Source organism: Numida meleagris, chromosome 6 (assembly GCF_002078875.1).
Source record: "Numida meleagris isolate 19003 breed g44 Domestic line chromosome 6, NumMel1.0, whole genome shotgun sequence".
Classification (NCBI taxonomy): domain Eukaryota; kingdom Metazoa; phylum Chordata; class Aves; order Galliformes; family Numididae; genus Numida; species Numida meleagris.
Genome location: NC_034414.1, coordinates 36676000 through 36699322, shown reverse-complemented (window position 1 = coordinate 36699322; position 23323 = coordinate 36676000). Strand labels below are relative to the sequence as shown.

At 39.3% G+C, this 23323-nt stretch overlaps 1 protein-coding gene across 2 annotated transcripts in view; it reads right to left on the bottom strand.

Annotated features, from left to right (window-relative positions):
- Positions 1-23323, bottom strand: part of NPAS3 (neuronal PAS domain protein 3) — a 629619-nt gene that overhangs the window by 14084 nt on the left and 592212 nt on the right. For both annotated transcript variants that reach the window (XM_021402757.1, XM_021402758.1), the window contains 2 exons: positions 21093-21286; positions 14863-14969 (listed from right to left, as the gene is read on the bottom strand). In XM_021402757.1, the coding sequence (XP_021258432.1) occupies positions 14863-14969; positions 21093-21286 (301 nt within the window). The remainder of the gene's footprint in view (positions 1-14862; positions 14970-21092; positions 21287-23323) is intronic.

Here is a 23323-nt window from a genome sequence, read left to right as displayed (position 1 = left end):
GTACAAGTTTGTCTTCAGAAATATGGTTACAAAAAGAAAAAGAACACGGTTTCTTCCTGTAAGGCTGTTCTGAGAAATCAAAGCCAAAGCTTCTAAATAGTGAGTTGTGTTTTAAAAGAAGGAAGTAGCCTAATTCAGTTTAAAGAGGAGATGAAGAAATTGTATATCAAAAGCAGTCTTTTAGCAAAGTCTCTTACAAAAGGACATTCTACTCATGTGCATATGCACTTAAAAGCTACACTATATTGCGTATTCAGGTAAGTATTGAGTAAATAGGAAATGATGAGATCATCTTACATATTCACACAGCCTCACAAAGAGGTTCTTTATAATTAGTGGAAATATTGAGGTTACATCTGCTGTGCTATTCAGCCTTCTCCTTGAAATACCTTTATCAATGACTGTATGGTATTGATACCAAATTCTCCTTGTAATAAACTTATAAGAATGTTTTTAAATTACTGCAATAGCATGAAAATGCCATATTTAATACCACAGTTGGATACTTAGCTACAGCCACAAATACTCTTTCTACATTCACAAAACTGGCAGACGAAACATGAAAAGGAATACTGACTCTTTAATCTCTACTTCTCCACCTAAGGCCCAAGGCAAGCTGACAGGGTAACTTCATTCTGGAAACAGAGGGTTTTTTTTTTTTATTTTTTTTAATTCTGGATTACTTTTTCTCCTGCTTTTGAAAACTGTGGGCTATAGGGGAATAAGCCTGGCATAGACTTAAAACAAGAACAAGTTTCTTTATCTGAAAAGTTACAGTCCTTGACACTTACAGGAAGGTCATTTTCAAAACCCACAGGAAAAATAGCATCACAGCCAGAAAGAGTGCATGAAGTGCCTTATTTGCTTGTAACAGAGACAGTTTTTCATTTATAACAGCTCCGAGGATCAAGTGAGCCTTTGATGTTCTAAGGACTTTTCTATAGATTTTGCAATTAGTGAGTTAGATGTTTTAAATAGTAGGCATACACAGACTGGATTTTAGCAATGAGAAAAAAAGACTGAACAATATTTAGTAATGCCAAATGATGTTTGGTACTTAAACAAAATTAGGAGATAAATGATGAAAGACCCGTAGATATACTGCGAGCAAACATGTCATCTATATAATTCTCTGCAAACACTTTGATTTAGCATCTCCTACACTGGGTGGGGTGAAGAGGAGGGGATGTGAGCATGGCCTGTGCACAAATGTGCTCTCTAAACAGCAGGCTGAAAGCATTGCTTCCACAGCAGGTTGCTTGGGGAAAAATGACACCTTTCTGCCACTGATGTCCCCATGGATCATGTTGCTATACCTCCCCTCACGAGAGATAGTTGCTTACCAGCCCTGCGAGACTTCCAGTCTCTCACCAGAACATCTTTTTAGGTGTGCATAGAATTTGGTGTATTGAGTCAATAACACTTACTGAGACCTTGGCTGCTAACCTGCTGTTAGTATTATGCAGTAATACCTGCTTATCTCTGAACATACATTCATCTTTTCCAAAGTCAAGCAGGAAATAGCAGTTTCTATTCCTGAAGGAAAACTGTATATACTGGTACGAAAACTCCCACCTAACTTCTCCATTCACATGAAATCGTTTTAAGCATACACATTCATTCTAAAAATGCTGTGCATGGCAATTGATTAATTGCTTACTTCTGCAGTATGGAATATTGCTAAATCATCCAGCATGAGGATGCTACATACTTAAATACCTGACAAATTAGGCAAAAATATGGATTAACAACCTCACTGGGAAAATAAAGCAAAACCAAACCTCTGCTCAAGACTGTAATCAACCATTTATAAAAACTGAACTTTTTTTTCCCGTCCTCCTTACCTGATGGCTATTACACACCATTTACACATGGTCCATCACTTAAAATTGTTTACTTATCATGAAAACATATGTTTTACAATAACTGTTGCCAAGAATATATCATGCCAGGTAGGATGTTTATTTTCAAATATATTATGTGGGTATTGAACAAATCTAATGACAGAATCATAAGATCTAATTCAGTGTATCACTAGATGCACTGTTTTGTAGCAGCTTACGGTGTGCATATCAGAAAACTCTTCTCTTGTTCATACAAATATAAATTATGTAAACAAACTATATTTCTTTAATAATAAAATGGATTGAAAAAATGAACTCCAGATTTTTTTCTACCTAGGATTCTCTAGGTTTTCTTTTCCCATTCTTAACTTTTCCTCTCCCGTGTGATTTGTCTATCTCCCTGTGACTTCTAAAACTTCAATCCTACCACAAAGTGATTTCCTTCTGCTAATATTGAAACGGTCCTTTAGAAACCCAAGCCTGCTTTGAACACCAACTTCAGACAGAACTTCCATTATCATTAATGAACTCTGTCTGTTCAAACTGGAGGGGAAAATGAAATCCCAGATCCAAATTTTGCCTTCAGCTACTAAAATGCAACATCAGAGGAGAAATTTGGCCCTGCTTGCTCAAGAAGCTTAAATCTGTTCTCCATCTCTCCACTAATATTAATGTCCATCATATGAAAAATCTATGTAAGATTAATGACTTTAGAACATAACCCTTTCCATGCCAAATTTATCAGTGAACTATACACAGCTATATCTCCTACAAATAGGAAAAGAAACAGAAGTTTCACAGAGGCTGATCAAAATACAGAAGCAGAGGGGCAACTATATTAATTTTCTTTTTGAATTTCATACATTAAAGATGGCCTGTCTTGAGAGAAGGGATACTATCCTTTTAAACGTGCTTTCATTTATGGGTTGAGTCTCTGTACGGATGCTTGTACTGAGCAAAATGAGGATGGTTTTCTCAGCTTAAACACTGGAGGAGAGAGATCCAGTGCACAGTGCCATGGTGGCACGCACAACTGAATGTTAAAATGCCTTTAAAACCACGAAGATTTACCATCATCTCACTATTGGCAGTGAATGACATAAGGCATATTTATAGCATAGTGTCCCTTCTAAACCAGATCACTTGTAAAAAGAATAATAATCATTAAAAATCCCAACAAAACTGCAAGCCTTACAAAGACAGCTTAGCACTGCTCTTCCCTTACCCCCAAATCCATATAAAATATAAATAAATTAATGTCTAAATAAGTCAGTTTCTTATGATCTCAGAACCAATGCCTAACAGTCTGTGCAGGTTAGGTACAAAGGCTTCAGATTTTTGGCAGGGCATTCCCAAAAACCTCACTGGGCCAAAGTCCCAGACATCAGCCTTCTTGCTTTGTAAGTTACCAGATATCAAAAAACCATATTGATCCACCACTGGCCATATCACTCATGGATAGCAAGACCACAGGTGATTTATGCAGGTTCTTTTAAAGGAGCGCTAATAAGTTCTACTGCCACACTATCACATATCTGATTTTACTGATACTCTTTTCATACCCTTCTGATTTTGGAAACTGTCTCCCTCAGAGACAGTAGGTCAACTGCCCAGACCTTTGAAAAAGAAAAAAGAAGATGGAAAAAAAGAGAAACGTAGCGCTAATGTACTTCTAGAACTCTAGAAAGATCTGTAACAGCCTTTTCATATATTAGCATAGTTACATGTCAGGATGCAGTATTTCACAGCCTAGGAAGCTACAAAAAAACCTTACATTGTCCCTGGATTTTCAACGGAGCAATGCTCACTCTGCTTCTAACTTACATTATAAAGTAATGCACGTTTTTAGCCTCAATAATCTTGGAGCAAATCTCAGCAGTCAAAGTAAAGGGTATGTGACTGTAAGTACTTTTCCCCTTCCTTTTTTAAATGGCATATATTTATAGAGGTGCAGCCAGCTGGTGGGTAGCACAAGCGATGTCAAAAATAGAGTAGTGGACAGAGTGAAGGTAATGCTGCTGGAGATGCATTATAAAATCTTATATATTCCTATATTCTTAGATAGTCCCACAGCCTTGCAATTCACCATGTGGTTCTGCAATATATCATAGCATGAATATCAAAGAAGCATAAATTCATCAATGGGTTGGAAATTTTGAGCACAAAAAGCTTTAGAAAAAAATAAAGAAAATGACTAAGGGAGTAACTAGCAAATCAAAGGAACCCAACAGAAGTCAGAAGCTAGCCTTCATTCTGTGGCCCCTTAGTGCAGTAGCTGTACGTACAAAGCCAGCCCTACATGCATTTGTAATGTGCAAGTAGAAGAGGCTAGGCGTACGTTTCAACTGACCAGTGCATGAGGATAGATGCACATTACAGTGGCTCCAAATGAAAATTCAATTTATATTTGAAGCTTGAAAAAGATTTCAAATCTGGAAGTAAAAGCAGATTTCTGAAAAGTCTTTCAGCTTGCCTTGGACAATACTTGGCATATCTACCAAACTTTCTTTTCCTGGCTCTTTTGCAATTTTCCTCTCCATGAAAAAATCTCCTGAGTACACTTTCATACACAGTTCACTTTTCTCCCTTTGTTTTTGTGGCAAGTGACAAATGTGTGGAGGCCATTTAGCATTAGTTAAGCAGGCAGGATATTTACACTGACTAATGGTCGACTGTGGGAATAAAAAGTGAGCTATGAAAGGCTTACAATGGAGAGCCTACAAACTGAAATGAGGACATACAATCAGTACTGCAACAAACAGTCGGATTTAATTTGAAGATGAAGTAACACCAGGAATTAAGTAAAATAGTTATTGATGGAAACTATAGTTGAGGCATCTTGCAAAATAATTGTATATTGCTAAGCTAGAGAAGGCAATATTCTGCAATAAGGAAATAGGAAGTACAGCAGACAATGGTTTAAACAACAAAGTTTTAGCATTGTAAGTTCTCCATTTTACTATCTAAGAAACCTGATGCTTCTGATGAATACTCTAATATATGTTACATACAAAAAACATTTGCCTAGTAGTATACAACTAGCACGTGAAAAACTTAGCAATAAGATACTATAAAAATTAAAAATTTATGGAGGCTTGAGATATCTGAATATTTAAATGGATAATTAGAATACTCTATATAACAATAGTACCAGGCCTGCTCCACAAACAGAAATTTAGACAGTGGTATAAATTCTTATCTTTTAAGCAGTGAATAAACCTTGAATAAATAGTGTAGTACAGAGAAAAAGAGAATGCAACATTCATAACTGAAAATCACAGAGTGCTTTCCGCCTTCTTCTAAAGTAACTGACATTAATCAGAGAGCAGAAAAAGAAAGTGAGCTAGGCAGATCAGCGTAACTGAAAGAAACATTTGCAAGAGTAAATGCTAGAGTTAGAGGATTTCAGAACATGGCTAAAAGATATCAAATATACATACTCTTGGTTAGTTTCTAAGCTTGTGTGATTCATTAGTTCTGAAAAAACAAACACTAGGTATGGGCTGAAAACAAATTCAATTTTCACGCTTTTCCTAGTGTGAATCAAAAAATGTCTTCTTTACATGTTTCAGTTTCTTCCATTTTCTTCTCTCTTGTTCCCTCACCTTGTTCTATCATCACCATCTCCAATCAAAAGGTCATAAGGATGGTGGTCTGCAATGCAGAAATATTTGCTGGCCTGGTATAGACAGAGAGGAAGATTGCACAATACTTTGACAAAGAGAGACACTAGACTGTCATCAGGATGCCAGGCGGGTTTGGTTTAAGAATTAGCTAAATGCCAGACATTCTATCAAGCTAATTTAGAATCAATCTTGCTTTTTAGTGATGATAATAAACTTGTACAAACATGAGATTCATTTGTATATTTTAGCATTTTATTTTAGTCCCAGAATGCAAAACCTGACATTGGAATCAGTTTGATTTTTTTTTTGGTGATTGAAGATATTAAGCACTACAAGAGCATTGAAATTTCGATCTGATTAGGATAAAAAATTCCTCAGGATCAAAACACTTCTTTTTTTCCCCCTACAGTTTTACTAATTGTGTGCTACTTGACATTGCAGAGTTATTCCACAGCATGATAGCAAAATATCTGAAGTGTATTTTACTGTTAGAAATTATCAACTCATTCTATTTGTTTTTCATGTGTTTGAGGTTATTAAGAGAATAAAAAAAAGTATAACTGATGTGCACAAGTTAAAAGGGTTAGTTCAACTACAGCTGGTAGGCTAAAGCACTAAGCAATATTTTGTACAGCAATAGGATCTTTCTACTGAACATAAATAAAAGAAATAATGAATATATTACTTATTCAAAAGCAAACTGAGGGGGTAATACCCCTTGAAAAACAGGGGAGCCATGAAAAAGGTGAATGTGCAGCATTTTATTTCCAGAAAGACTGGATTATTCTAACCACTGAAAACCAGATAAAGTAGATCAAAGGGAACGCTACGAAACATACTCATCAGAGACCTTTGCTTTATGGGAAATGAACTGCCCTGGCTCACTGTTCCTGAGGAATTGTATTTCTTATAGCTGTAAATCAAATCCTGAAAGAATAGGATGATATCTTCTATGTGATAGCAGAGAACAACAAGTATCTTTTTTGTTAGTGTCAGGTTTCTGAATTTAGACCTCAATTAAGATTCCAAAATGAAAAAGCATGTATTATATACCAATATATACTTTTGACAGTGCTTTTACAAGCAGTGTATTCATTTTCAAACGATGGCACATTGTTCTATATTCGTCCAAAAGTATAGTCACGGCTGGTTTTGGTGGTCTAGACTTTTATATATCTTTGCAGCATTCTTAATGATCTTCCTTGAACTGCAACAGCAAATACTTGAAGTTACTTTTCAGTGAAGATCATTAATTTTTTCAGTTAAATGGAACATGTTCTCCTATAGTATATGACACCAGCATATTTGCTTCTTAAATCAGAAAGGTAGTTATAGATCTTTGTACAACAGTGGCAACCAAAGAGAAGTACATATGCATAGTATTTCAATCCATGGGACAGCATTGATTACCCTTGCTGAACTTTACAGACAGTGTTAAGATCTGATACATCAGTAATTTTATTCATTTGCTTGATTTCTGATATTGATTTGACATAAAATATATCCTGCCATCTTTTATATGATGGATGCTTTCTTATCATTGAAACAAGGACAATTCTACGCACTCAGAGACTCAAGGCTTCCCTTTGCTTGATATGAAGTTCAGCCCTGCAATGTTTCTAGGGAGAGGTAAGTAGGAAGAGAGGAGCCTACCACCTCTTCCGTTCTTAAAAGTGCTAAATTAGAACTAGGGTTATAAGGGGTCTTCTTGGTGTGTTAGTTCTAGATGTTTAACTACGCAGTGTAAACCATTCAGCTTCTACACTTTCATGCCATGCATTCTAACAAAGAACTGTGTTACGCATAGGTAGGATTAGGGATGGTATCTGAGCCAGGCTATGGCCAGACTCGCAGTTTTTGAGAGCTCATATTCAAACACAAGTCATTGCAGCTAAGCCAGTTGTGGGATGTCAGCTGAGCCATGAGATATGTTGTGATGTTGGACTGTGTACAGGCTGTTAGACTACAGCATGTTGTAACTATACTCTCAGAGAGAGACTTGATTTATGATAAGTAAGTGGTATCTGTCAGGATTCTACAGGCAATTTACTCAATAAACGTATCAAAGATTAACAAATGAGAAGTTTCCCTAACTTCTGAAACCATGAAGTCTTACAGAATGGGAAATACATTAATAAGGTGGAATTGTAATACCAACCAATTGGCTTGAATGAAACAAGACAGAAACAATATCCCTTTGTATTTGTATTTGAAAAAAGCTTTTGCTTCAGTAATTTGTGGATCATTACCACATATTATTGTGCTGGAATATATGCAGGAACATGTAGAGGAAGGGTATAAGTGTTATTTTACTAATCCGCAAGGGCATTGGAATCTTAGAATCATAGAATCTTTTGAGTTGGAAGAGATCTTTAAAGGTCCTCTAGTCCCATTCTCCTGCCATGAACAGGGACACCTACAGCTAGATCAGGGTGCTCAGAGCTCCATCCAGCCTGACCATGAATGTCTCCAAGAATGGGGCATCCACCACCCCCCTGGGCAACCTGTTCCACTGCCTCATCACTGTTACTGTAAAAAACTTTCTTCTTATATCCAACCTAAATCCATCTTCTTTTAGTTTGAAATCATTTTCCCATGTCCCGACACAACAAAAAATCTATGAAAGAGTCCGTCTCTTCCTTCTTATAGCCCCCCTATAAAGGCCACTATGAGGTCTCATCAGGGCCTTCTCTTCTCCTGAAGATCCTCAGCTCTCTCAGCCTGTCCTCACAGGGGAGGCGTTCCATACCATGGCTCATTTTTGTGCCCCTCCTCTGGATTCAGTCTAACAACAGGTCACAGAATCACAGAATTGTAGGAGCTGGAAGGGACTTCTAGAGATCATCTAGTCCAACCGTCCTGCCAAAGCAGACTCCCTAGACCAGGTTGCACAGATAGGCATCCAGGCAGGTCTTGAACGTCTCCAGAGAAGGAGACCCCACAACCCCCCTGGGCAGCCTGTTCCAGTGCTCCGTCACTCTCACTGTGAAGAAGTTCTTACACACGTTTGTGTGGAACTTTCTGTGCATAGTTTGTGCCCGTTTCCCCTTGTCCTATCGCCACACACCACTGAAAAGAGTCTGGCCTTGTCCCTTTGCCTCCCTCACCTTAGATATTTATAGACATTAATCAGATCCCCTCTGAGTGTTCTTTTCTCAAGGCTGAACAGACCCATGTTGCTCAGCCTTTCCTCATCAGAGAGGTGCTCCAGGCCCTTTATCTTCTTTGTGGCCCTCTGCTGGATTCTTTCCAGGAGATCCCTGTCTTTTTGTACCAAGGAGCCCAGAACTGGATACAATACTCCAGGTGAGGCCTGGCCAGGGCAGAGCAGAGGGGGAGGATCACCTCCCTCGACCTGCTGGCCACACTCTTTTTAATGCACCCCAGGATGCCATTGGCCTTCTTGGCCACCAGGGCACACTCCTGGCTCATGGCCAACCTGTTGTCCACCAGGAACCCCGGGTCCCTCTCTGCAGAGCTTGTCTCCAGCAGGTCACCCCCCAGTCTGTACTGGTGCATGCAGTTCTTCCTCCCTAGGTGCAAGCCTCTACACCTGTTCTTGTTAAACCTCATCTGGTTTCTTGCTGCCCAGCTCTCCAGCCTGTCCAGGTCTCGCTGAATGGCAGCACAGCCTTTTGGTGTGTCAGCCATTCCTCTCAGCTTTGTATCATCAGCAAACTTGCTGAGGGTGGACACTATCCCCTCATCAAGGTGATCGATAAAGATGCTGAACAAGACCGGACCCAGCACTGACCCCTGGGAAACACCGCTAGATACAGGCCTCCAACCAGACTCCGTGCTGCCGATCGCAACCCTCTGAGCTCAGCCAGTCAGCCAGTTCTCAACCCACCTCACTGTCCACTCATCTATCCCATACTTTCTCAGCTTTGTTATAAGGATGTTGTGAGAGACAGTATCAAATGCCTTGCTGAAATCAAGGTAGACTACATCCACTGCTCTCCCCTCATCCACCCAGCCAGTGATGCCACCATAGAACGTTACCAGGTTGGTTGAGCATGACCTCCCCCTGCTGAACCCATGCTGACTACTCCTGATAACCTTCTTCTCTTCCAATTGCCTGGAGATGGCATCCAGAACAAGCTGTTTCATCACCTTTCCAGGGATGCAGGTGAGGCTGACTGGCCCCTAGTATCCTGGATCCTCCTTCTTGCCCTTTTGTCCATGTCTCTCCTGTACTGAGGACTCCACATCTGGACACAGTACTCCAGGTGAGGTCTCATTAAGCTGTAACTAACATAACTCTCAAAAGCAGAAATTTAGACTCCACTGAACCTACTGGAGTTTTTGCTGTTTACTTCATCAGGGTTAGGACTTTGATCTATATAAATTTGCTTTTTTAAGACATAATCCCCATGTCCACTGAAGCCATGAAAGATTTTCCACTGTCTGTAACTGACCTTTAATTAGGGCAGCAGTTCCCTTACAAAAGATTGCTGTTACTGTTGTAGTTACAAAAGATTGCTGTTACTGTTGTAGTTCTGTGGACCTTCTTCACCATTACACGTATTATTGTCACATTCTTGAAATGTCTTTCGTCTTCTTTTATCTGAGTTAGAGTTACCAAGGCCTGTTTTTCAGAGTTTCTAATGGGCTGCTATGATCTGAAGCCATCAACAGCTCTCTTTTTTTTTTTTTTTTTGTATGATTTTGTGCAGCATTTTCTTCTTTGCTTGTTTTCCTCTTTGATGCCTTTGAATAACCCGGAAGAGAAGGCAGCATGTACTCATCTTATTTTTCCATTTTTTTTTTTGCTATATTTTGTCAATGAATAGGCAAGAGTAACAGTTTTGTGTTTCTTTTTATCCTTAGATCTACCACTGCAATTTAAGATTCTTGTTTTAATCTTTAAAAACTATTTTCTCTCCTTTAAGAAGCTATCAGATTTGTATACACTCCCTGTAGTCATCCACCAAACACATCCTTTTCAGAGTGATGCTTTCTCAAGTCCTGTATTTACTTTTTCACAGGGCCTTCTAACTGATACTTTAGCTTCCAGCTCCTCTTTAAAACATTGTATAATACTGCTTTTTATCCATATCAAGCAATTATATTCCGCGTAGGACTGACAAACCTCCTGCCTTGTCTATTTAGGGGAACTACAGTTCTGCTGTCTCTTACCTTCTACAGCCAGTGTCTGCAGGTTCTTGAATTTTAGCTCTTATTTATTTACTTATTTACTGAAACAGGAGGATTTTATCTTTCTAGTTTGGTTTAAACTTGATTTTCTGTGATGGAAAACCTGCTATGAAATATTTCTGAGTTCTGTAATTTCTTTCCCTTGGCATTTCTGCAAAGTACTTTTCCAAATGCTAGAAAAATCAAGCATCTCTTTGGGCATCACTTCAGCCTTTGCAGCTGTTATAATGAGCAAGTACACTTACTGAGCTATTCCCAAGACTAATTTAAACTTCAAGATTGTTCATCCAGAGCATGATTCTGAACAACATGAAAAGACAAAAGCAAAGTCCTGTACCTGGGATGGACTGACTCTCTGTAATGGTACAGGCTGTGAACTGACTGAGTAGGTAGCTGCTTTGCTGAAAAGGACCTCATGCTCCTGATGGACAGCAGGCTAAGCACAAACTAGTAGTGTGCTTTATAGGCTGTACAAAAGGAAATAACCAGTAGATCACAGAAAGTCATTATTTCCCTTTACTTGACCCTTTCTAGTCTGCAGCTGGAAAAAATTTGGGCTCTCCAGTACAGGCAAGACAGTGACAAACTTCAGTGAGCTCAACAGAGGGCCATCAAGATGTTAGAAGCTGGAGCACTTGTCCTGCAGGGAGAGGTTTGCTTGATCTGAAGAAGAAGTGGCTTTGGGAGACCAAACAGTATACCTGCAGGGGAGCTACTGCTAAGATGCAGCTAAGAACTGCACAATCAAAACAGGGAAATTATAACTGGACAGATGGAAAAAATCACTGTGATTATAATTAAGCCCTTATTAAGGGTAGTTGGAACAGGCTGCTCAGAGAAGTTACAGCATACCTGTCCTTGAAGACTTTCAAGACCAGCTAGCCAGAGATCTAAAAAAATTGCTTTGAATCAATTTTGATTTAGATGATGTTCCAGAGTCCCTTCCAGCATGAATGATTTCATGAACATCCTGTTTCTATATGCCAAGAGAACACCTGTATATAAAAGATCTAACTAACTGGCCTCACCTACTGAAAAAATTGAGCCTAGCAACAATAATTTTGCTGTAGTTACACAGCAAGTTTGGAACTCTGCTGTGTTGGGTGCTGGTAATGGGAGGGATTCCCTCTGTTTATAAAGCTTGTAATTTAGTCAGCTAAAGTCAGACGTACAGTGAGAGCAGAAACATCTACAGCGATGTGAAGCAATCTCTGGGGTCTCCTGAGTCCTTGCCCAGTGCTCATACACTAAACCACACTGCACTTACACTGTCTGAATAAGAAGTCTCTAAGTTTTCTGAAGATGAATGTTTCATAAAGCATATTCTATTTCAGAGAGAAGTGGTCATTCAGAAGATTAAGGTCTTTTTCAAATGGGATGTTCATCTCTGCCAGGTGGTATGGTAAGTCTGAGTCATAAATATCTTTTATTTCCTTGGTCAGATAATGTAGTGGAAAAGCAACTTGTCAGTTTTTGACTTCCAGTTTCAAGAAAACCCAGTAAGTTTCTCAGTTTGTTCCTTCATTTTTATCAACTGCCATATCCTTGTGGATATTATTAAAACTTCCAAATGTAAATGATGCAAAATGGCCATTTGTTTATCATTATAGAATCACAGAATTGCTCAGGTTGGAAAAGACCTTCAAGATCATCAAGTCCAACCACAACCTAACCATACTACCCTAACTCTAACAACCCACTTCTAAATCATGTCCCTGAGCACCACATCCAAATGTTTTTTAAACACATTCAGGGACGGTGACTCAACCACCTCACTGGGGAGCCTGTTCCAGTGCTTAGCAACCCTTTCTGTAAAGAACTTTTTCCTGATATCCATCCTGAACCTCCCCTGGTGCAATTTGAGGCCCTTTCCCCTTGTCCTGTCACCTGTCATCAGTGAGATGAGACCAGCCCCGCTCTCACTGCAATCACCTTTCAGGTATTTGAAGAGAGCAATGAGGTCTCCCCTCAGCCTCCTTTTCCCCATACTAAACAGCCTCAGTTCCTTTAGTCTCTCTTCATAGGGCATATTCTCCAAGCCCTTCACCAGCCTTGTTGCCCTTCTTTGGACCTGCTCCAGCACCTCAATGTCCTTTCTGTACTGAGGCACTCAAAACTGAACACAGTACTTGAGGTGAGGCCTCACCAGTGCTCAGTACAGGGGCAGGATTACTTCCCTAGTCGGGCTCACCACACCATTCCTGATCCAAGCCAGGATGCCATTGGCCTTCTTGGCCACCTGGGCACACTGCTGGCTCATATTCAGCCGACTGTCCATCAGCACACCAAGGCCCCTTTCTGTCAGGCAGCTTTCCAGCCACTCCTCCCCAGGCATGTAGGGTTGCCTGGGGTTGTTGTGACCAAAGTGCAGGACTCGACACTTGGCCCTATTGAAACTCATACAGTTAACCTTGGCCCATCAATCCAGTCTATCCAGGTCCCTCTGTAGAGCCTTAGTCTAGTCTCCAGCAGATCAACACTCCCTCCCAACTTGGTGTCATCTGCAGACTTACTGAGGGTGCACTCAATCCCCTCATCAAGATCATTAATGAAGATGTTGAACAGAAGTGGCCCCAGTACTAAGCCCCGGGGGACACCGCTCGTGACTGGCTGCCAACTGGATGTAACTGACCACAACTCCTTGGGCCCAGCCATCCAGCCAGTGTTTCACCCAGCAGAGTGTATGCCCCTCCAAACCATGGGCAGGCAGCTTCTTCACAAGGATGCTGTGGGGGACAGTGTAAAAGGCTCTACTGAAGTCCAGGTAGACCACATCAACGCCTAACCTTCATCCACTAAGTGGGTCACTTTGTCATAGAATGAAATCAGGTTTGTCAAACAGGATCTACCATTCATAAACCCATGCTGACTGGGCTTGATCTCCTGGTTGACCTTTAATTGATCCATGATGGCTCCCGAGATTATCCGTTCCATAAATGTTCGATATCTGTTATGGATAGTCGATTTTTTTTCTGCAGAATTTGATCTAACCTAACCTTCTAATGCTAAATGCACCTTCCTTGCAAGTAATTTGGAGGACTATTTGAAAGCTTTACAGAACTTGATACTAGTGTTGGCTGCCAGATATTATCATAGAAGTGGTCCTTTCTGTGTTGCTTTCCAGTTAGTTATTCTCCTATTTCTCTTTGCAGATCAAGCAAAAGGACCAAAGATTTATACTGTCTACTATCATACTGTATAGTTTTCTAAGAACTTAATAAAGGTAGTTGGATTTGGGTTGCTACTCTTTCACTAGTAAATGCTAACAGGACATGGTGCATGGATTCTCTAAATTCTACATTATAAAGATGTCAGAGCAGCAGAGCTATTCAAATCAGTAAGAGGAAGCTTTCAGATGGCCTTTTAAATTGAGATAAATGCACAAGTCAATCATAAATGCAGTCAGTCCCTGAAACTTTCAAAGAATTATCTGGCTTCTCTGCAGGCACAGATAAACTAGAGACTATGGGCCTAAGTCTCTTTTTGTACCAGCGTAAATCAGGAGCACCATCACTGAAGTCAACAGATTGCAACAAGAAAAGAATTAGGCCCTATGGCTTTTAATAAGAGCAATATAAAGAGTTTAATTACAAGGAATCAAGCTGAACCTCCCTTCCCCCATACACAGACACATGCACATGCTCTCTGGTAACATTTGTCTCTTGAAACATTTTTGTACTTCTATTTCCCTCATCCTGATCATCAGATACTACCTGTGTGGAAATAATAGGGACTTAGACGCCACAGGGACTGAGGCTATTTAAATGTAAATGCACTGGGTGGTTTCAACACTGGTGGAGATGTAGCTCAGTTCTGTACTGAACAACCTGGTGAAATCCCAAGTATGCTAGTTTTTGACCTCTATGTTATGACTCAAACAAGAAACAATGAGAGGAGTTCATTTTCTGTGCAGGAAAGGTTTTTCCTCACCTAAGCAATACCTCTTTAAGGGAGTAAAATAATGCATACAGAGCATGTACATGAACAGCTGCTGGAAGCTCTAGTAAAACAAATACAATTTTTTATTCCCACATACGTGAACTATGCTACGTATCTATAGAAAGACTTGAAAATAACTGATACAAAAACTTAAATTTGAGCTACCCTCTATGAAATTCTGTGATAAAAAAAAAGCAGCTGCAAGATGAAGGCTTCCAGCCAGGAAATGTAAATACTGGCTCAGGAACAATCTGATGTTATACCAGATTATTTTGACAAAAAATGGAGGTACTTACAGTCCAAGTGACTATGCCTGATGCCTTCCACATCTTCAGCATGAATAAAGTGATAACATCTCTTTCCTACAATGTCTACAGGGGTCAAATCCATGTAATCACTAATCCTAAAAAGGAAAAAATTAAATGTATAATTACAGAAGGTATAGAACACAATAATTGTAAAGTGGCTAAGAAAGTGAAATCTGCAAAACAATTTTTTCACCACTATAATAATGTCATGAAGTCTCCTCTATAAATTCAAACAGAATATATCTATCTCCACTAACAAGATGAAGCCTTAAAAACAAAAAGAGAAATCAGTTTTTAAAGAAACTCTGAAATCATATAATCCATTAATAAGTAAAAAGTTATTTTGTTCCCTGTTCTTCCCATAGCATAACACCAAGACAATATAATTCCATGAAACTGTAAAGCATTTGCATCAAACCAAAATCCTCAGTGAAGTACCAAGATGATTCAAAATTACATAATAAAGCAAAACAATGTTATGTTTATAACAAATGATTAGAGACACATTCTATTTCAACAGATTGGTCTTCTATTGGGTATATTAATGAAAAAGATCTTCAACCATTTCTTGGCACCAAGTCCAAACTGATATTTCAAGGGATATAATTTAAATGCTGAGACATACAGATGCCTCAGGGTGTTATCTTTTTTAGTCTAATTCATTTGGGAGCTCAGCTTTCACTCTGGGCCCTTTCAACTGGGACTTTGTTGTTTATTGCACATAGAGACTTTAAAATCTATTCTTCAGACCTTTGTGTGTGTGTCTGTGTGCACGTGCAAACTTTTGTCACTGAGTACCAAGACGTCAATGGCCTTAAATGTAGTAGAGAAAATAAAACATTTGGAAAATGCCTTGCATGTACCAGCATTTAAAAGTAAGCTTGTTTTCTAGAAATTGAATAATATTTAGGGTTTAAAGCATGCTATAATGGTTGGGGTTAAGCCCAGTTTGCAGTTGTAAGCCATAATAGGCATCCATTTAAGAGAGTTGTAAGAAACACCAAACATCTTGATAGAACCAGACAGCAAGAACAACAGCAGTACGATCCAGAGTACAGGCCAGTGAAGAGATCAAACAGAAACCAGACCACATAGGTCCAAGGGGCTCCTAACAAGCAGAGGTGGTGAGCATGAACCCTGAGGCACTGACTGGCATAACTATCTGAGACTGCGTAGGCAGGGAAGGCTGGAGGAAGAGGAGGAAGGAAGTATTAGACAGTGCAACAGCAGCACTAATTGGCTGCTTTGTCCCTGTTAAACCCTCACAAAACTGTCACAGGTGGAGCAGATGGACTGAGATTTGCCAGCAAGAATTGTCAGATCAAGTTCAGCATAAAACACAACAGTCTTGTCCTGGTTGCATGACAGAGCATGTTGAAGTCAGAAGACTGCCTAGTAGTTATAGCATTTAGCCAGATGTGGGATACCCATGTAGGGATACCCATCTACTGTTTATCACAAACTACAGTTGAAATGTATCTCTTCTACCTTCTTGGAGAGGACAACATTCATCAGATAAAGTTGTCTGGGATGGTGGTAGTAAGCAGTAGGGACTCCCTACTCCTCCTGCTGAGTTACTCTACTTCGTTTGCACAGTGAATTAGCATCTGGCAAACAAAGGATCTAGGATCTCTGACCAGTGATAAGATACCTCATCAGAGCGAATGGAGTCTGACATTAAAAGTTTCCTGTCCTCTGGACTGTATATTATTTTTTATACAAAACCAAGTGTGTAAGTAGTACATAGAACAGGAACAAAAACTCAAGCCTCTCCTCTTCTCAGCTCTATACTCTCCTCACTGGCACATTTTGTTCTCTCTTTGGCCTCAGGATATTGTGTTTCTCTTAGGAGGTGGCTCTGCTTCAAGATCAGGGAGAAGTCCAGTACATAATAAAAGGACAATCTCTTGACAGATGGAAGTTCTGTCACTCTCAGTCCTCATGTGATTGTTCCAGTGGCTGCAGGGAAAGAAGGACATGCCAGCTTGAACATTTGTGTTATTTAACAACAGACATGGCCAGCTAGAAGTATGGGAGCAGTTGTGTTGTGGAAGGGGAGAAATGGGTTGTGCAGCGTCACAGCCACAGCCCTATGATGCACCCAGACTGTGGGTGCTACAGTTCACAGGGAGGACTGTCATTCTGCTCTCCCCTCTGGTTAATTTGACTCAGATGTATTTTGCTTCTCTGCAGCAGTGTTTGTGTAAAGTCTTTACACTTAAAAATGAACAAAGCAAGGCATCTATAGAAGCAAATTCAGTCTCTTAAATTTAAGGAAAATATTAACAAACAGCTGTTTGAAACAGATATGTGAAGGATATAGGATTTTTTTTTAAGATTAAAAAAATGGAAGAAGAAACAGAAAGAATCTAGAGATGTACGTGATGATCACTGACAAGCAACGACACCAAAACCAGAAGGAAAGGAAATTACATCAAATTGGACACTTATATAAAAAGTATCTATCTACGATGCAAAATAGATCATTAACAGAGTGAAAAGAAAGAAACGTTATAATATATTTTAGAGCACTAGATCTTATGGCTCCCAGCCCAACAACATAAAGCAACAGGTAGATCAGTAGGAACTCAGTTCTGCTGAATAGGCAGACCCTGTCCCTCTAAAACATAAGCACAGGCTTACCTGTGAGCAGACTGGTCGTTCCATTGAATTACAGGACTATTAATATAATTGAAATTTAAAGATAGGGATATGTGCTTTGCTGAATTAGGATGAAAATGTGCAGATACTTGCACTCGAATCTCTCTCAACAAGACACTTTCTGCACATCTTAAGGATCTATTGGCAACCATTGTCATGACAAACAGGCCAAACCCCTTGTATTTGGGATACACGGTGAGTTGATACAGACAACAGAGGTTGATACTGTCTTCTAGCAGCAGTCTCTTTATTTTGGTTTTAGCTCTTTTACCATAGTCCAAGATGGCTTGTCCTCTGTAGGTGCCTTTCTCATTCCACTGACTCAAAAATAAATGCTAGACTAGTTTAGACGACATGAATCTCACATTTGGAAAGCAGGTATGGATTGACATATTGAATTTTAGGACCAAAATTTTACATCTCCGTTCAACAGTCACATAATAAAGTATTAATTTTTAGAAAGAGCCAGTGCACTAACTGATACTGTTTCACAGGGAAGTCAACAGTTGTTGACTAGTTTCTGCACTGACTCCAGGATTCTGATGCAGATATCTTCATTCAGAACAAAGTAACAAGATGCACCCAAATACCTGAGTTATGTCATTCTTGCTCCCTGCTATTGCATGTAGGCAACCACTTGGAAAATTAGGAGTACTATTGATCTCACCCCTACTGATCCAGTGGTCCACTGTGAACATTTATTTCAGTTAAGTAGCATGGCCTCTGCTCGGTACTCCCTGCTGCTGCTAGTAACTCCCCACTGCTCCATAACTAATGCTTATGGCTTCCCCAGCATGGACCTATTTTTCTGTTTTCATCAGCACTGCACTTGCTTTACTGTTACACCACGAAGAATTTCCCTGCTGCCCCTAAGTACCAGGAGTCAAGCCCATATATTCAGGAAAGGATACTTAAACTCCTTTTCTATAGCCCGAGAAGAGATCCCAGCTTCCTCAAGTCAGAGAATGGCCTTGGCACATGCCCAGATAATTCATCTGACAGCCTCATATCAGCAGTTCAGTTACTTCCTTGCCTTCTTGTGCCCTTTCCATTCCTCCAGCTTTAATAGTCTTATTCTACTTTGTACTTGCTATGAAATTTAAGTCCTGTCAATCTAACACTGTTTTTCAGCAGTGGAAACCCTGCTGTCTCACTGAGCTAATATTCACCTCTCAGTCCTGGAAGAAGAGTTTCTACTATTTGAAATTCCTTTTGTAATTTTTTTTTTTTTTTTTTTTTTTTACCACTGCCACTGAGGCTTAAAATGTAACTATTGCAACATAAATTCAAGTATCATCATATGCATTCTATCCTACTGTACAAGAAAAAAATACATCACAGACAGGGAAAAGCAACTTCATGACATTGCCTTTACCTTCTCTAATGAAAAATGTTATTATGCTCAATGTTTTCTTGCATAAGTAAGCTAGCTTACCATAGTTTACCACACATCATCAGCTCTTTCCTTGTGATTACCAAACAGCATTCCACATGTGATGCACTTTAGGTTTTTCAGTGATGCCTTTCTCAAGGAATTTTAAAGTTTTATTGCTACAGGAAAATACATGGAAAGTTTGAAAAAACTGTTTAATTAAACCCATACACACACGATACAGGGTTCATAAAAATGCCATACTGAAAGCAGAGAAGGTGTAAACCTTTCTAATGCAGTCCAAAAATTTATATCATACTTGACCTGATGGAATAGTTCATTTTCCACATTCATTTCATTCCTGGCTTTTTTTTCCATTGAGGTTGCCAGCAAAGGTAACAGTAAGTGCAGGTGATTTTGTTAAAAGGTAATCTGTTAATTAGGAACTGGACAGATACCAGAAATTCATTTTACAAAAGCCACTGATGAGCTCTGCAGTGGTAGCTGCTTTCCATTACCACCAGGGTAGGTCAAGTCAAATACTAAGGCGAAAGGTTTCTTCTAGATCCTACTGCTAAACCCCAGAGCTCTTTCACTAGCTGCTAGACTATACATATTCTAGATGCTCACTGGTAGAATCACAGGTAAAAAGCCAGCGTAAATTTTTATACTCAACTTTCTGTATGACCTTGTGAAAGCCACCTACTATGGCTCAGTTTCTCCAAATTTAAAAATGAGGATAATACATTTTCCTTTAGAAAATACTCTGGAAGTTTAGATGAAATGTTCTCTTTAATAGCCAAGTAATATTTTTACTATTATTATTGTGGCAGTTCAACAACATGACAGCAAAGATAACCTCATAATTGAAACTCAAAATTATTGTAGATTGTGTAAGGCCCTGATTCAACAAAGCATTTATGTTGATGTACTAGTCTCCGCAGAGGTATTCTATTATTGCTCATAACAGAGAGCTTGAACTCTTAATTTATAACATGTGATTTCTGCCGTCACATGAAAAACTTGCCTGAGTCATCTCACTTGTTCTACTTTTTGATGACAGGTTCTCTTGACAAAGTTTTTTGGCTTTTCTCTCAGATTTCCATCAACAGAACTCCAACATCCTTTTTTCCTTATACCTTCCAGCTCAGATCTCTTCATCCTGCTCTAAATACCTGTTCTCTACATTTTATTTGTATTTCCAAGGGTCCCGATGATAACAATAAGCATTAACAGTCTTGACCATGCCTCCTGAGACGCCTCCTGAGACTCCTCCCATGCTGCCCAGGCCCAGAACTCCATGTCAGCCCAGGTCCATCACCCTAAACCACAGTGAGGTACACTGGCCAGCCCTGCTGAGCCAAGCCCACTCGCAGGCCCATGACCTGGCCTGGCCTCGGCCTGGCTCTGCTCCCAGGGAGGTGTCTAGTGTCCCAGGCTAGGGTGGCACCACTGCCACTGGCTCCCCTGGTCCTGGTGGGATAGGCTCTGACTGCCCTGGAGATCCTGCCACTCCTGGTGCCCTGGCCATAGGGAGTAGAAAGCTGAATTTAAATTTTATCATCTTCTGCTTTCCTAAATCACTTGTCTCTATCACATTAAAAATAACCCCCTCTCCTGCCAACTCCTCATCACCTCTTCTCATTTCACTGCTGCTTTTCCCAACATGACCTTAAACAATTTTATTCTACTGTTTTCCCACCTCTTATCTGCAACAGATCCCACCTCTCCTAGCTTACTATTTAAGCCATATGTGCTTCTGTTCCATTGAACACTAAGCACAATGTGTTGTAATCCACAAATTTGTTCAAAACCAGGAAACTGTAAAGAAAGTAGGACTTGTGGAAATAGAGGAGCATATAAGGACAGCCATATAAATCACACAAGCAGTCCTGAATCTTGCCTCTGTAAAGTACAATGGGAGATTGTAAAAAGCAAGGGAAGCTTAAAGGAAGCTTTTCTGGTCTATCTTCCCCTATTTAAGGAACAATTCCTTCAAAATATAGTATTTAATTTATCCCCTAAGAATGCAACCATAATGAAGATGATGACAATGAGAGTGAATCCAGAGCTCTCAAACAACAGCAGAGTGACATTGCAGTAAACATAAATTTCAAAACTTTTTACCAAGCCAATAGAATAAAGAATACATGCAAGTAAAACAAAAAGGAACTAAAAGCTGTACCTATTTTCACAGTAAATGATATTGAGGTCCATATTCACACGAGTGACAAACATGTGGCAGTCAATCCTGACTTCATTAATTGTAGGAGGTGGCAAAGCATGAGCAACGACAACAAGTCCCATGATTTGGCTGGGTACTGTCCGTCCGTGAGACAGTGACACTCTCAGACGTAAGCGGCCTGTTATATGAATCACCTGGAAAGTAAAAACAGTAAAAGAAACCCCAGTGAATTCTAGATGTGACCATTACATCAGTTTCTTTTAAAGGATATAATTACTATACCCTATAGAGCACTTACCACAGCCAAAAATTGTAATAAGTAACTGCCAGTATTAGCGTGAAGCTGATTAATACTGGCTGTCAATATGTCCTCATGGAAAAAAAAAAAAAGACAAGAATATAACAGGCAAATGCTTCACATTCATCAAATAAAAACTCAGAACTCCTGTGCTATTGATTTTTATTGTAGTGTTTGTTATGAAAGAGAGAATAATAATAACAAAGGAACCCCCTAGGAATCCAATAAAAGAAAGGAGAGGAGAAATTGAAATAATGAAATTAGAAAAGGAGCATTAATTTCCTAACATTTTAAAACTGAATATGAGGCTAAAAGATCATTAGCTTTGAAACTTTTCCAGAATGGTTTTAATTGAATTGCTAGCCACCTACACATGGTAACACTGCTCACAGACTTGATTTACTTATTTGTGGTTGACAATTTGAGAAGCAACAGGTGCAAGTGATCGGTTTACTCGGTCTTCTTGTACCCCTTGTAAGCTTTTAACAAGTTGGTAGAAATAAAATGCCTTTGCTTAATGCACTGTGTATGTATTGAGAACTCTAGGGGCTGGTGGTTTCTCTCCCTGTTTACAAGATACTGCCAGAAGATGCTCAGCAGATGCAGTTGTACTCCTGGAGAGTGAAAGTTTAAGAATGTTGAATGAAATAGAATAAACTGAAACTCTGAATACAGAATAATCGAACAGTTGCAGCTTCACTCCTTCAGTAATTCTACCATGAAAAAAAAATAAATGGGTTGTTTTTTCAACAGAATAAAAGCACCAAACTGAAAATGGAAACTGCAGTTCCTGTATAAATGCATAAGGTGTCCTAAGAACTGGCCGTTGGAGCCTCTTCCAGATTTTCATCCTCAGAGTGCATTCCAGCATCAACATGAACAATAGGATTACAGAGCATAGGAGTCACTTTCACTGTGATCCCAGACTTGCTATGCAGCAGTCAGCAGAGGTGTTGGTTAGTATGGGAGAGGTGACAGAGTTGGGATGCAGTTACATGTCCTCTGATACTCATCTCACAAAGACAGCAGCCAAGCCCTTTGCTTACTTCTGATAAGAGACTGATAGTTAAGTGAAAGAGAAGAAACTCATGAATAAGACTACAAACCACACAGTGCATCTAAATTCAAATCTAATTCATGCTGGCAGATCTGTGATCTGAGCCTTGAAGTTTTCCCATTCTCGCTTCTCCGCCCCAAACCTGATCATTAAAATTTCTCCCTTCTTCGCTATTTAGCATTTCAGCCAGAATGGTGAATCAGAAGGAGGAAACTGCTTATTTGTTTTGTTTGTCCATTTCAGTTGCAGATTTCTGACCTCTCACATTAGAAGTAATTATTGCCTAAACTCACACTTAATGTACCTTTCAAGAACAAACTATTCCATAAATATTTGTAGAAGTACCTAAAGGCAAGGATGCAAAAACACCATTTCAAGCAGATTTTTTTTTAATTTATTTTTTTCCCCTAGACCTCATTAGCTAATGAAGAAATGGCTAAAAGACATAGGATTAACTTCACAGGAGGGACAGTAGTAGTGTATTTTGCTCCTTCTAGCTAGGCTTGCATATACGTATGCTTTTTATCATTATCTGTCTCATTTTATCACACAGTTTCAGCTTACTCCAGAAACACTAATGTGTAAATGCTTGGAAAAATGCTGATGGAGAACTAGTAATAACGTAAAAAATAATCTTATGCTGAACATGCTATGCAAAAGTATTGTTCTGTTGTTTTCTCATAAAACTGTTATGCTAGTATGTTTGAAGTTGGCACTATCGCTTAGGGGAAAATTTAAGATATATCATATTTAAAATCCATTGATATCTTCCTTGTATTTTTTGAAGTCTCTATGTCACTTGCAGCTAAGTATCTACATGATTTGATTTTGAACAACTGTCTGTTCAATTAAAACTCACTCTTTTGTTTTGGTTCC